The 10,908-nt window shown below is 38.8% G+C and overlaps 1 protein-coding gene across 2 annotated transcripts; it reads left to right on the top strand.

Moving 5' to 3' along the window:
• Nucleotides 1–71: 71 nt before the first annotated feature.
• Nucleotides 72–10,314, top strand: ANKRD34B (ankyrin repeat domain 34B). Of its 2 annotated transcripts, none has more exons than XM_085322036.1 (3): nt 72–193; nt 5,130–5,233; nt 5,908–10,314. In XM_085322036.1, the coding sequence occupies exon 3, from the start codon at nt 5,938–5,940 to the stop codon at nt 7,492–7,494; it is 1,557 nt and encodes a 518-aa protein (XP_085178162.1). In that variant the 5' UTR covers nt 72–193; nt 5,130–5,233; nt 5,908–5,937; the 3' UTR covers nt 7,495–10,314. The 2 variants fall into 2 exon arrangements, with proteins under 2 accessions (XP_085178162.1, XP_085178161.1); XM_085322035.1 differs by having other exon boundaries at nt 5,905–10,314.
• The last annotated feature ends 594 nt before the right edge of the window (nt 10,315–10,908 follow it).

The following is a 10,908-nucleotide window of genomic DNA, read 5'->3' as shown; positions in this document are numbered from 1 at the left end:
CCCGCGGCGCGGCTCGGCTCGGCTCGGCTCCCCTCGCAGCCCGCCCCGTCAGTGCTGCGACGGCGCGGATGAGGCTCCGGCGGGTCCCGGCGGCCGTGGCGGGGCTGCCCCGCAGAAGCGCCGCTCCGCGGGTCTCCGCCCGCGAGGTGGACCTGCAGCCGGACTGCTGGGCTGGGGGGTGTAACGCGAGCAGGTCAGTTTATAAAGCGGGCTGAACTTCCACCTTTTTCTTTTAGGGGGGCGGGGGGGAGGCAAGTGGTGAAGGCTGGAAGCGCCGATGAAGGAAGCAGGTCGTTCCCTGGTGCCTCCGTCCGGGTGCTCCGGCTGCCGGAGGAGCCGCAGGTGCGGCGCTCCTCGCCTGAGAGCGGGTAATGCCGGAGGAGGAGAAGCCGAGCAAGGAGCAAGTGAAAACGCCGCTCTCGCAGTCCCGGGCGAGGCGTGTGCCTGGCATGCGGCGCGCTGCGAGCCTGCGTTGCGCTCAGTTTGTAGTGCAGGGCAGGAGGGACAGCACGTCTGTGGAAGGGTGGCCAAAACGCGGGGCAGCGGCGTCAGGCTGCGGCCGGGGCTAGGGAAGATGGGATTCAGTCTGCATGTGGGATGTTTTTCTTGGAAAGTGGTTTTGTTAGGCTCTTTTATGAGCAAATAGTGGTCACTTCCCTCCCAATGAATTTTTACTAGAAGAGCTTTTAACGTGCTTGTTGTTTTAGCCCCCATTTGTATTTTTCAGGTGTATTCTCTGTAGGCCTCTGCAGGGAAATTTCTTGTCTCTCTTTTTCCAAAGCTCCTTCAGCAGAGCCGTTAGAGCCGTTATGCTACAAGGCAGGATGCTGTGAGATGAGCACAAGCCACAACAGTCCCCTCAGTGCAGCCCCCCTGCCCCCTCCCAGTTTAAACTTTTCTCTCCCGGTACTGTCCACCATGCTTTGACCACGCTCTGATGGTAACTGTTATTACAGAAAATCCCTCCAGATGGGAAAGAATATCTGGGGAGATGATAAATATTGTGTCAGAAAAAGTTACTGAATACGCTGGCTGGACCTCTCCAAGCTTTCTACGAAAGTACAAACATAGGACGTTGTAAATAAGAAAACTGATTAGAAACATGCAGGAAATGTTGACCATCCTGCAGTTAACCTTGGAAACCAGGAAGGCTGAAGAGACAGAGGCATCACCATGAAACGTTGCATGTGACAGGCTAGGATTCTGAAACCAGACCTGACTCTGGCAACTCCTTGAAAAATAAAGAGTTTTGGTGGTGATAAAATGGCAAGCTTTTAAACAAAAATCCTTTTTGTACCTGAAACATTTTAATGTGCATACAATATAGTGTAAGAAATTGGAGTTCTTGTTATACTGACCAAGGGAATTTACAGGGTTAAAGAAGTCTTGAAAAACACAAAAATACTTAAAGGTTTATGATCTTTAGCTGTGTAAGTACATGTTTTCAGAGAGATGAGGATTGGTGACTTAATTTTAGTGGAATGATTCTGGACTCTCTAAACACTACTGTGAAAGAGTTTGTATAATTTTGTAGCATGCTAAGGCACTGAGGGCAAAAAATTTGTCTTTAACTGTGAACAGGCAAAGAACATTGATTCATAGCATTCCTTTACTTAATGAAATGGCGTTTTTGTATGTATTTGTTTGTGGTAACATCAGTGAGCTGTTTTCTCTCAATTTTGTGGTGATTTCTATTGTTACACAGTAATGAGACACTTCAAGAGTTTCTCCTGGTAATTAAGTACTGTTTACAAATTAGCAAGCAGTGACTGCAGGAAAAAAGTTGTAAAACTTTAGTTTGGTTTTAATGGCTTTACCCGCTATGATAGCAGTAGATCCTGTATTGGAATAGGACCCTGGGTTACCACTGTCTCATATTATATATCCTCAGGATAGGATCCAGCACAAATACACAAATAGTGCCTGTCTGTCTACTGCTTGGAAACAAATTGTCATTGGCTCCAAAAATCAGTAGTTTTTCATACAACAAGGTGCTTCATGCTACTTCATCACAGATCAGTTTCCAGAACAATTTCATTTTCTGAATATAAAATGCTAGAAAGAAATAACATTCCTGGAATACTGTTAGTACAAGAACACTAGAAACTTGTGGATAATCTGAAAGACCCATTCACAATTGGTTATCATTAACTAGGTCACACAGCAGCTCAAAGAATGAGGAACTATACTGGCACAAATATACTTCCACAGCTGAAAAGCATCTGTATCGCCCCTGACATTTTGCAAACATAAGTAGTTGTTCCTAACATTGCAGTTAATTAGATTTAGGAATATTTTATAATCCCAATCTGTTTAGCATCAATGCATGATGAATAATCAAATAATCAAATTAATCTTTTGGAGAATCTGCTTCAACTGTGGTCTTTTTTCAAAGTAACCAGTTATGAGCCTCTCTCTCTCTCTTTTTTTTTTTTTTTTTTTTTTTGTGCAGGGTATATCAAGCCCAGCTGGGAAATGTATATTGCGATTGAGCCAGTGTCCATGCGGATCTCAGGGAAGTCCCACTACCCTTTGTTCCTGCAGTGACAATTTTAGGGCAACATAACCCTTAGCACATCTTTGTTAAACAGATTCTCTAGATCAAACCATAGTTACCTTCATCCAGCATTCAGGAATGTATTCTACCTTATATTTGTCAATTATAGCTCGGTTACATTTTCTTTTCATAATATTGTATCTGAATCTGAAGTTCTTGGGCATTTTTACTCCACTGGATCAAGGTTTACATTTCTTGCTCCACTTTCCTTCCTACTCTTCCTCTTCACTTCCTTTACAGTGCAAACCATAGATGAACATAGAAATAGCATGGCTGGATCTTAGCAGCTCTCCTGCCTACACTCCTCCTTTCACACTTTCAGGGCTGAGCCAGCCTGGTTTATACATCCAACAAGCCCAACTTGTGGATAAGGTGATCAATTAGGCCTGTCAGAGAGGATTTCTGAAATTATTTTATTGGTACCTACCAGCCCCTGGGGGCGTTCAGGCATACTGAAACTGCTGACTTGCCTATACAGCAGCATTGCCAGCTTTATGCAGCCCAAGCTCATATTGCACCCTGGAAATGCATGCTGCCTGTCCTGTGGTCCCCTCCTCCCCACTCAGAAGGCAGAAATATTTGAAGATGAACCTTGCCTAGTTTGTAGCTGTGAGTGTATATGTATATAGGTAGATACTTACCTTCAACAGCTGGGGAAACAGAGTTGCTGATAAAGGATTTCCTTTCTAGTACTATGTTTACATCCTCCCTGTATATAGGCACTTGTGTCATTCCCATTTTAACAGTGTGTAAGCACCTCAGTCTCTCTTTTTTTTCCATAACAACCTTATAACAAGGCTCAGATCTTTATTATAACTTTCACTGATCTCAGCTTAATTAAGCTATTAAAAATGTATTTAGAAAATGGGCCTTAAATCATGTTACAGGAAGCATATAGCAGAACTGGGTCTCCCAAACCCAAACTCTACTCCATACAGCCTAACACTAACTGTTGGCCTAAACTAGCCCCCTTCTGTGTCATGTGAATAGTCCTACTGAAGTCTATAGAGATAGCAAATTTGAGCACATAGARGCATTAGATCAGACACTAGAAAAACAGGCTTGTTCCTACTTCTAGCATGTACCTGCTCTATGACTTTGAGCAACATTCTTCTATTTTCATGCCTGTTTAATGTTTTTAACTGAAAAGAGTTATTTCTATGGATAAAAAGGCTTGTATAAGTGCTACACATAATGTCACTAAAATAAAGCAAGCAGTTAAAATCGAGTTGTACATAAATATGGGAGACTTCTAGATATGTCAAAAATAAGGGAGAATTAGTCAAAATTCAAGCATATGTGCTATCTAAAATATATTTGTTTGTTTCTGAAAATGTAACTGTACTATTTGATTGGCTATTTTTATAAAAGACTTGATAATAATCTTGAGTGTTACTTGGTAAAAATATGCATTTCATAATAATGCTTTGTACCTCAATGAAAGCTGAGATAGAAAATAGCAAATCATGTACTTACAGTAAAAAAAGAATGAATCCTTAAAGTAATTTGAATGCAATTACTTTTCAAAAATGTTTCATCAAGACAGAATAAAGAAAATCAACTGAACAAAAGAAGGCAATAGCACCACAGTGGTGTTGCCCCTCTTACTGGTGATCGCAAGAGTTTTTTTTTGTTTGTTTGTTTGTTTTTTTTTTTGTTTTTTTGTTTTTTTTTCATGAGGACAGACAGAAAAGTTCTGGCTGTCTTTCATTCCCCTTAATTCCTCTGGTCATACATATGTTGCAAACAGTCTTTGTGAGGGCTGTGACGCCAGAAATAAATGCCATCAAAGGTGAAACAGTTCGTCTCATGGGTTTCTTTTTTCCTTACATTCCAAATATTGCAATATATTCTTAGCCAAATACATGCCACACCCTATCACCATRTTATCCAATGTTTTATTATTAATGTATATTGAATCAATGTTTTATTAATAAAAGTATGAAGCATTCTAACTAACTGTTCTCCTTGTATCTGATAAACTTCTGAATGTCATTGCTTAACAAAAGCAAAGCACTTGTAGCTGCAGAGCATTCTGCTATGGAATGAAATAAACTGATGGGAAAAAAACCCTGTGATAAAAATTTCACATGTGTATTTCAACTGACTTTTTTGTTTGTTAGACGTTTGGAACAAGCTACAGTGACATCATCCTTTGATTTTGGAATTCAAAATAAAAATTCAATATCAAAGAAAAAAGAACAAAATTATTGCTGTTCAGTTATGTACAGAACATTACTAATGTTTTCAATGGTGAATAAAAATGAGTCTGTTAATTTCCATTGCAGTTAAACTAACTAAACATTTTTTATTTCTCTAGGAACATAGAGCAAACATGTAATTTTCATATTCATGGCTAATCTTGTATTGGAATTACTGTTCTACCATCTGTTAAATATTGTAGTTAAGCAAGCACATAAAAGAGAAATCAAAGTAATTTAATTTTATTGATTGCATGTATGCAGGGGTACATTCATGCAAGATCTTTCATTTTATACCACATTAAGCTCTTCAATGTTCATGTGAAACCTTATTTTTTCTTTGATCCTATCAACTGTTTCTTTTGTTTTAGACCTGGTATTATGTGCTCAGGTACTGGACTCTTCTCAATCCCCCGATCTCTACGATGAATGGGACAGGCTGTGTATCACTGTTCATGCTGTTTTACACTGACTGGTATGTTTTCAAAGCAACATAAGAAAGGTAGTATACTTCCACAAATACTACTACTTTTATAAAGGACATTAATAGCTATTGTCCTGCTATTTTATCAGTTAACTTGTTATATAAAAATATTTTGCCACACTTGCTTTTATTATGCCCAGGAATTTGGGTTTTTTTTTCCTCATTAATTCCTAGATCTTTTTCCTTCTCATTTTATGAAAAAGAATGAGTGAATGTGTCACCATATTTAACATTGGTGGGGGGGAATACTGCAGTATTCATTCTGTTCAATGGATGAAAATCGTGAGTAGCACAACCACAGTGGCGCCACTTGGGTCCAGTCAGCATAAAGCCATTACCGTGTACTGAACGATATTTTCTTTGCAGCTTATTTGGCAGAGTGTGATGAAAGCCTAAGCAATCAGAAAAAACAAACAAACAAACMAACCCAGCTATACTTTATGCATGGGTAAATGTTATATAAAATACTGTTTCAAATTTTTAATGTATTTCTTGAGGATGGGCGTGTCTTTTGATATTTTTTATATATATATATATATAATCATCTGCATGCTTTTTTCACAAAGTACTGGGGAACGTGCAGGAGAAATTCATGCAGTTAAATCTTACTTTTTGTTTTGCTGGCCTATTTACTTTCTCTGAGAACTAGGTGTTCTTTTCAGCAGCTAGCAAGGTGTGAGTGAGAGACAAGTGCAATGAATGAAACCGCGGAGTTGCCAGCGGATGGGAATTCTCTCATACGAGCAGTCTACCAAAGCCGCCTTCGCCTCACCAGACTGCTACTGGAGGGCGGCGCCTACATTAACGAGAGCAATGACAGAGGTGAAACCCCATTAATGATTGCTTGTCGCACAAAGCATGTGGACTCCCAGAGTGTCAGCAAGGCAAAAATGGTTAAATATCTACTGGAAAACAAAGCGGATCCAAACATACAGGACAAATCTGGAAAGACAGCTTTGATGCATGCTTGCTTAGAAAACGCAGGCCCTGAAGTGATTTCTCTGCTACTGAAAAGTGGAGCTGACCCAAGCCTACAAGATCACTCTAACTGCTCTGCCCTAGTGTATGCAATAAACTCCGAAGACAAAGAGACCCTGAAAGTTCTTCTTAATGCCTGCAGAGCAAGAGGAAAAGAAGTAATCATCATCACCACAGACAAGTCTCCATCTGGAAAACAGACAACTAAACAGTACTTAAATGTGCCTCCTGCTGACTCTGAAGAATGCCGTTCCCCAAGTGCTTGCACTTCCCCATCGGAAATAGAACTGAAAACATCTCCATCTCCACTTTCAAGTTCAAAGGAAAGTGAAAAAGCACTTTTCAGCTTTAAAGAGCTGGATCATCCAAGAAGCACAGACAATTCATCTGAACCAGTTTCACCTACTAGAAAATCTAGTTCAACACATACAGGATCCAAGCTGGTACAAGCACAGCGGCTACAGTCTGAGCCTTGGAAAAAGAGCTCTCCTTCACTCTTTCACCAGAACAAAGTTGCCTCTTTGCAAGAACAACTTCAGGATATAACTCCAGAAGAAGAGCTCTCTTTTAAAATCAATGGCCTTGCCCTATCAAAGAGATTTATCACCAGACACCAAAGTATTGATATAAAAGACACTGCTCATTTATTGAAAACTTTTGATCAAACTGGATCGAGGAAATTATCATATGATGAAATAAATTCTCAGACTCTTTATGCTGAAGGGAAACAGAGTCCTAGTGGGATTTCTATGGGTGAGGATTCTGATTTGGGACAGATCAGTTTCATTTCAACCCTGAGAAGTATTATCCAGAAAAGAAATTTAGGAGCAAATCACTACAGCTCTGATTCTCAGTTAACTACTAGTCTGGGTCCTGCAACCACAGAAGATATTAAATCGGCAATAGGAAAGAAAAAGATTCTTTCTCCATCTCCTGCTTTGCTATCAAGTTCTAGGGAATTACTAGAGAACATGCCGCCTGTTCCTCTGAGCAGAAGAAATCAAGCTTTTCTAGAAAGACGAGGTTCAGGAACCTTTTTGTTGGATCATATTGCTCAAACTAGACCAGGTTTCCTTCCACCTTTAAATGTGAATCCTCACCGCCCAATTTCAGATGTTAGTTTCATAAACAAGGTTTCTGGGATGATTTCTTGTGGACAAAAAAACTTGGTACCAACAGCACCTGCTTTCCCTAAGGAGACCAGAAATCAGAAAATTCTAGTAAGGAGGCAGTCATTACAAACTGAGCAGATCAAGCAACTAGTAAATTTTTAACAGAAGATTAAAAGGTAACAAAATCTTTACAATACATATTCACAATTCTGTCTGATTGTAATGATACACATCACAAAAGACGGATCAGTAATGTAAGGCTCTTAGCTAGCTCTCTACCTTGGAATGAGGTAAATAGCTTAGATACTACATGAAAAGCTATGATCAGCTAATGATGCTGCTTTCGGCAAACTGAGAAATATTTATTATATTGTTTTCATRATGTTTTCGAATTCAGCATTGAAATGTTACTCACGATGTCTCAATCCACAAAGGCTAAATCCTTAGGCATTTTAGTTCTCGTTTTTACATTGGAACCACCCTACCTCCATGTTTTCCCAAAATGTTTACTCTTTTCCCACCCAGAAATGTTGTACAGGTGGAATTTGGGAACTTCAAACATTTGGCTGGGATGCTGGACATCAGTAGCTCTGGCCAAATTGCGTGATATCCAGATATCCCAGATAAAATCAGGCTTATGCTTGTACACAAAAGGTGGGCAGCGGCAACTGAATATAGGCAGTGTCTTCTGGCTTTGGTGGCTTTATTGCATGTAAACGGATGAGCTGCAGTACACACAGTAAATAAAGTTCATGTTACAGGCTTATATGCATAACTATGTCCAGAAAATTCCAGATACAAAGTGAGAGCCTATTTTAGACTCCTTGCTGCCCCCTGCAAATCAATGTGATACATCAGACCCTGGATAACTCAAATTCACTGTACAGCACATAGCAACAGTCARGCACAAATCAAGAAGCCAGCATGCTGAACAAGAAGTTCTGTCTAATCTCTTGATGTCAGCTATGTGCTTCAGTCAACTTCAGAGTCTCAGGCTGTTTCCTTCCTGGCATGCTCATTAAAAAAAAAAAAAAAAAATGGGGGAGAGGGAGCAGAAGCTATAGCTAAACTGAGGTTCATTACTTTCTGTGGCATGGCGTGTCCTGCAGTTACCTCAGACTGTCAAAGCCAGGAGATCTCTGAACCATTCAGGATCTCTTCCTTCCCATTCACATGCCTAAGTTTCTTTTCCAAATAAGATGCAGATGGTGGGGCACATCCAGATTTTGTCCTGGCTGCAGTCAGAAAAAGAGGACCCTGGACACACGGGCTTGGGAATAAGGAAGAGCTCTGCCCTTCTGCTCTCCTCTGTATCTAAAACCAACAGTTAGGTAATCACCTGAGAGATGGAAGACTTGTCGTTAAAACCCCATTTTGCCTAATATAAAGCAGAAGCCTGAATTTCTAAGCGACTGGAAATATATCTTCATCTCCAAGTTACTGCGTATGCTTAAGTATCTCTATCTAAAATGTAATTTTCCTTCCCACTTAGTATTCTGTGGTTCAAACATTTACCTTGTATTTGTGCATATTCCATAGATGCTTAATGACTAGTATCACATTTAGTATTTTATGAGATAGCTTCTAAAGATTGAGGCATTTTTAATGTGGTCTATTTTGCCTTAATTTACAGGCATTAATTGTGTTGAAATGGTGGCTGTATAATGTGAATGTCTGTATACTGAAACTAGGTATTCTTTTCTGAAAATACTCAGTGGCTACTGTCTGGCTTCTTGCAGCTTCAGTTAAAATTCGCTCAGTACAATATGTTTCCTAACAGATAACTGTGATGTTACTTAGTTTTGCCCTCTCTGTAAGATAATTTCAAATACTTATAAACATGCAGTTTCTGTACATACCTTTTGGCATAAAAATATAAAAATGTCCTATAGTTTACAATATATGCATTTCAAAGAAGAGAATGTTAGTCATCTGAAAAATAAAGGAGCATGATTTACATTCCTATACAACACAGTTCTGTATCAAATGCTGGACTGAAACTACAAGTTTAAATCTTGAAACTAATTTTGCTACTTAGTATGTAGGTCTGTAGTGAGATGAATGCTTGAAGGCAAATTATGTTACCATTGATTTTTTGTCCAGGCTCTCAAAGGTAGCTAGAATAAGCAAGGATGCAAATTGTTATCACTAATGTCAAAACTACTTTTTCCCCACAAAATATGGGCAAAGTCTTAATTTCCTTTGGTTTCCTCCAGTCACAGCTCCACTAAGCCTGAAATATGACAGCTGAAAAGGCCCACCATGATCTGCAGTATGCTCTCTATCGTATTTGACTTGCTCAAATATATGCATCAAGACATATGTTGATAAACTGGATATGCTATAGGAATTGCTATGAGAATTGTAAACCAAATTTTATACTGATAGTATAGTCATCCACTTACCAAAGATTAATGTCAGATCTTTACACAGTCCTATTTTTAAAATGGAAGTAACATTTCTGTGAGTAAGCATGCTTGTCAAGATAAGGTACATCTTTTTGGTAAAATACACCACTTATGAGATTTTTGATTTTGAATCTACATGATGATTTTTGCAGATCATAAGAGTTTAAAAAGGTGAAAATATTTTATCTTTGGTGTTCATTTTCTCTGCAAAATGTTGTGGAAACRTACAATCAAATTATTCTGCTATACAAATAGCAGTAGCCTCACAAAAGCAGAGATCAACTAAAAGGAGGCACTCAACTAATATATTTGATAATTTGGTTTAAGAAGAATGATAGATAGTCACTGCATAAAAATGCTGTAAAGAAGCTGTGTTTAAGGATACATACTGTGTTCACAGTAGTTTGCAAAATATCCTTCCTTGCATTTTTATTTTTTATGCTATAGGATGAAAGACAGAGGCATTTCAAGGCAGTATGTTTTTCTTTTTACAGTTGTGAAAAAGAATGTAGCACTTGCAAAAGCATATTACCATAAATTGATGTAGCTACAAAAGAAAACTATTAAACTATAACAGTCATTGAATAAATGTATTTTTTTAATCTCATCAATCTTTGATGTGACTTTCATCTTTCCTCATCTGTTAAGCAGTACAGCTAATTATTTTTCCAACCAACCTCAGGTATTTATGTTCAAAGAGATTCTTACATTAGTAAACCGTTACTCCATCAGTTTACTATTCTGTTCATGTAGCAAGAGCAGGGCTTCCTACAGAAGTGTTAATTTTAGTCACAAATAACCATCCTGTAAGCATGAGGGGGACAAGCTTTTTTAGCCCTCAAGCTGAAGCTCAGAGTTAGCAGGAAGAGTGCCTTTTGTACAGCATTTCCCAAGCAAGCATTTCTTAAAGATTTACAGGCTCTCTAAAACGTTTAGGGAGATCAGTTTTGATACTGATACATCATAAAAAACCTGAGCTTTTCCTTGCAGGGTGAAAGAGATAAAATGACAATTTTTATGACTAATTACTCAGATAAAATATGCCGCTAATAATCCTTTTGAAAAGACTGATATTCTGCAGAATTCCTGTTGTCCAGAGAAGAATATCCATTATCTGATGTAAGTGTCTCCATAGCAGCTGATGTTTATAGTTAGTTTAAACACAATC

The sequence above is a fragment of the Rhea americana genome, unplaced genomic scaffold (genome assembly GCF_003343005.1).
Source record: "Rhea americana isolate MKP2758 unplaced genomic scaffold, rheAme1 scaffold_74, whole genome shotgun sequence".
NCBI classification, from domain to species: domain Eukaryota; kingdom Metazoa; phylum Chordata; class Aves; order Rheiformes; family Rheidae; genus Rhea; species Rhea americana.
This window is presented reverse-complemented; position numbering and strand designations above follow the sequence as displayed.

Coding starts and splice junctions, on each gene's coding strand:
- ANKRD34B (XM_085322036.1), top strand. CDS start 5,938: ATGAATGAAACCGCGGAGTTGCCAGCGGATGGGAATTCTCTCATACGA.